At 37.2% G+C, this 3,233-nt stretch overlaps 1 protein-coding gene across 1 annotated transcript; it reads left to right on the top strand.

Annotated features, from left to right (window-relative positions):
* Window positions 1-301: 301 nt before the first annotated feature.
* LOC104915204 (S-adenosylmethionine synthase-like) lies at window positions 302-2,338 on the top strand. Its single transcript, XM_010725956.2, has 2 exons — window positions 302-542; window positions 2,021-2,338. The coding sequence occupies exons 1-2, from the start codon at window positions 330-332 to the stop codon at window positions 2,321-2,323; spliced, it is 516 nt and encodes a 171-aa protein (XP_010724258.1). The 5' UTR covers window positions 302-329; the 3' UTR covers window positions 2,324-2,338.
* The last annotated feature ends 895 nt before the right edge of the window (window positions 2,339-3,233 follow it).

The following is a 3,233-nucleotide window of genomic DNA, read 5'->3' as shown; positions in this document are numbered from 1 at the left end:
TGTTTTGTTTTGTTTTGTTTTAACAATATGTGGAAATACAGGTAATATCCTTTACTTTTAGTAGTGGTGCTTTAGCACTTTCTACATTCTTTTCCTACAGTGATACTAAATAACAGCAATAATACATTATTTTTCTTCCCCTTTCCCTTCACTTATTATTAATTACTACTACTACTACTACTACTACTACTACTATTATTATTATTATTAGCTGTAGAAAAAAACTATGAAGTTCTTTCTAAATTTTCAAACTAGTGTTTGACATGAAGAAGTGTGCTCTAAGGGTATTCCTGGCTTTAATTCAGTTCCTTTTTTCTTTCCAGGTCACTATGGAATACAAGGAGAGTGATGGAGCAGTAGAACCCATCCGAGTGCATACAGTTGTGATCTCAGTACATCATGCCCCAGATGTACCTCTACAACACATACAAAAGGAGCTAATGGAGAAAGTTGTTAAAGAAGTCATTCCAGAGAGGTATCTCGATGAAGACACAATTTATCATCTTCTTCCAAGTGAGAAGTTTGTAGAAGGTGGTCCTAAGGTACAGTACTTTGAAAGTAGAAAGGATAAAGAAACTTGGATTCAGAGAGCCTGAACAAACTTTGCCACATGTTTCTAAATATTTTCTTGCATTGGTATATCTTTAATGAATAAAGTGTAAATATTTTTAAGGAATCTTCAGTCACAGCTACTGAAGTTTTTGTACTGGATGGCTTGCATTGAAACTGAGTTTAACATGCTTGGGACAGCCAAATGTAAAAATCTCTGTATTGGTCCCAGAAGGTATTTTTAAAAGACCAAAAATCAGCCTTTAAGTTACATGTTAAAATATCTATCAAGAAGTTTATCTGTGCTTTCACATAAAACAAACAAACAAATGCACACACACACATACAAACAAAGAAACAAACAAAAAGACCCAGAAATAACAACGCCTTCTACAAATGGGTTTTTATATATGTGTATATTTCCACATTTGAATTATTCAGAAAAGCTGCATAAAATTTTGTTGGAGACCTTAATGCACCAAGCCCCTCAGCACTCATCAGAATTTGACTTGTGTTCTGCTTTCCAGGTGCTAGGAAGTTATAAGCAAGTCATTACTATGAAAATATAAAAAGTTTTGCTGCACTTTTTTTTAGTTTTGTAAAAGGTGTTTAAGGAAAGACCAAAACTACATGGTGTGCTCGTACTGTGGTGAAGTAGAGAAACTGCTTTCACTGAAGAATAAATATCAGTGTTACTCTGGTATCATTTATTTGAATATTTAAAGTTAGTGGATTAATACGGTTTGTGCTCTTTCAAGATGGAATTTCTTGACATTCTGAGTTCATTTATCAGCTTGCAGTCACCAACTTTATTAATCTCACAGAAAGGCAGTAATTCTCTGCTGGCTGAAGAAGTTAAAACATCTCATCAAGTTGTGGGAAGTAGGCCAAACACCATGCAAAAGTGTTGGGTTCCACTGCTAAGGACAAAGGCAGACAGGAAGAAGTAAGGAGAAACACCGAATCGCTCTTGTGCTACCAGTGAACTGTTTGGTGAACTCATCTAGAGTATTTCAGTGCTCTTGTCCTACACAACTCTGAACTGTAGCCCCATGAAATTAATTCTTCCTCTGTAGTTTGTGTATGTAAATGGATCTTGTTGACCTCTTAGGCTACATATGATCTGTTCTTCAGCAAGGCTTTTGTCTTTCTAAATTCTTCACCTTTGTCAGGTGTAGTGAAGTAACTGATCAGTACTTTGACACTGTGAATCGGCAGGGAGCAGTCTTTTTGTAATATTTACTGTTATGCCACATTCTTATCGGTCTTCAAAAGTTGTTGCATCACAGGTGGTATCATCAGTTAGTGAAAAATAATCCAGTCCTGTAGAGCTCATTCATTAAACAGTTGTAAGTAAAAACAGATGTGCTGAACATTAAGTTTTATTTGTGGAAAATACAAAAAACAGTAACCAAGTATGGAATTGGATAAACTGTTGTGTTTCATGAGTATTCAATTGCTTATTCTGCAGAGTGATGCTGGTCTGACTGGCAGGAAGATCATTGTTGATACATATGGAGGTTGGGGAGCCCATGGTGGAGGAGCTTTCTCTGGAAAAGACCCTTCCAAAGTTGATCGTTCTGCAGCATATGCAGCTCGATGGGTTGCAAAATCTCTGGTGAAAGCTGGTCTCTGTAAAAGAGTATTAATCCAGGTAAGAGCAACTGTGAAATTAATAGACCATAACAGACATTCTATCCCTTGTGTGGCCATTCCTTCAGAATACAAGCTTGCAATCTCAGTCCCAGTCCAGTCTAAGAATGTCTCATATTAGAATGAGTCATCCCATTGGGAAAGTATTAAGGAGTCAGTCCTATGAGGGAAGCCAAGACACAGGCCAGAGATCATCTGGAACAAGGAGTGTTCTCAATAATGTTCTTTCTCCAGTTGTGTTGCTACCCCTGCTCCCAGTATCTCTTTGCATTATCACTGCTTTTACTTCAGCAACTCAGCTGATGCTCTGCATACATATCCATTCCCAGCACTTCAAACTGGGCTTTACTGCGCGTCACAGTCATGTTAGCAGTGTCTAGACGTGGTTATGTAATCTGCACTTCTGAATAGCCAAACTATTTGTATATTAAAGCACATTAAGATACATTTGAAAATACCCTGAAGTTACCATAAGTGGATTCCACTACGGTGCTAAGTGTGACTAAAAACAAAATTCAATCATACGATCATTTGTTTTTAAAAGCTTAAAACGGGAAGAGCTTTCATCATCAGAAGAAAAGCAATTCCTTCCTTGGGTATGAATTTTTGGGACTCCTAAGTCTCGGCAGCTGGAAGAGGTGTTTTGTTGGCACCTAGACAGTTACGCTATTGGTTGGAACCCAAATTGAATGCTAAAACATGGGCATTTGTCTAGGCATTTTGCAATACTTATATACATATTTATTCCAAGTAGCTGCTACGTAGTAGCTTTAACTCAGGATGTTAAAATGTAGCAGTGATCTTGCTGGTATTTTTCTGGAGAAATGAGTTTAAGAACCCTTTACTTTCTCTATGGATCAGAGGAAAAGTCCGCTTAATCCACAGTGATGTAATGCCAGACATCTCAATTAGGAATAAGACCTCTTGCTTTAGGTGTACGTGTGTTTTATATGTGCAGTAGGACAAGTTAAGGGCAGACAGAACAGAGACAGCACAGATAGTGATAGTTAGCAAATCCTTTTTTTTTTTTT

The sequence above is a fragment of the Meleagris gallopavo genome, chromosome Z (assembly GCF_000146605.3).
Source record: "Meleagris gallopavo isolate NT-WF06-2002-E0010 breed Aviagen turkey brand Nicholas breeding stock chromosome Z, Turkey_5.1, whole genome shotgun sequence".
Lineage (NCBI taxonomy): Eukaryota > Metazoa > Chordata > Aves > Galliformes > Phasianidae > Meleagris > Meleagris gallopavo.
The sequence above is the reverse complement of the archived record's forward strand: the minus strand, read 5'-3'. Positions and strand labels throughout refer to the sequence as shown.

Coding starts and splice junctions, on each gene's coding strand:
- LOC104915204 (XM_010725956.2), top strand. CDS start 330: ATGGAATACAAGGAGAGTGATGGAGCAGTAGAACCCATCCGAGTGCAT. Junction 543..2,020: donor TTGTAGAAGGTGGTCCTAAG/GTACAGTACTTT, acceptor CTTATTCTGCAG/AGTGATGCTGGTCTGACTGG.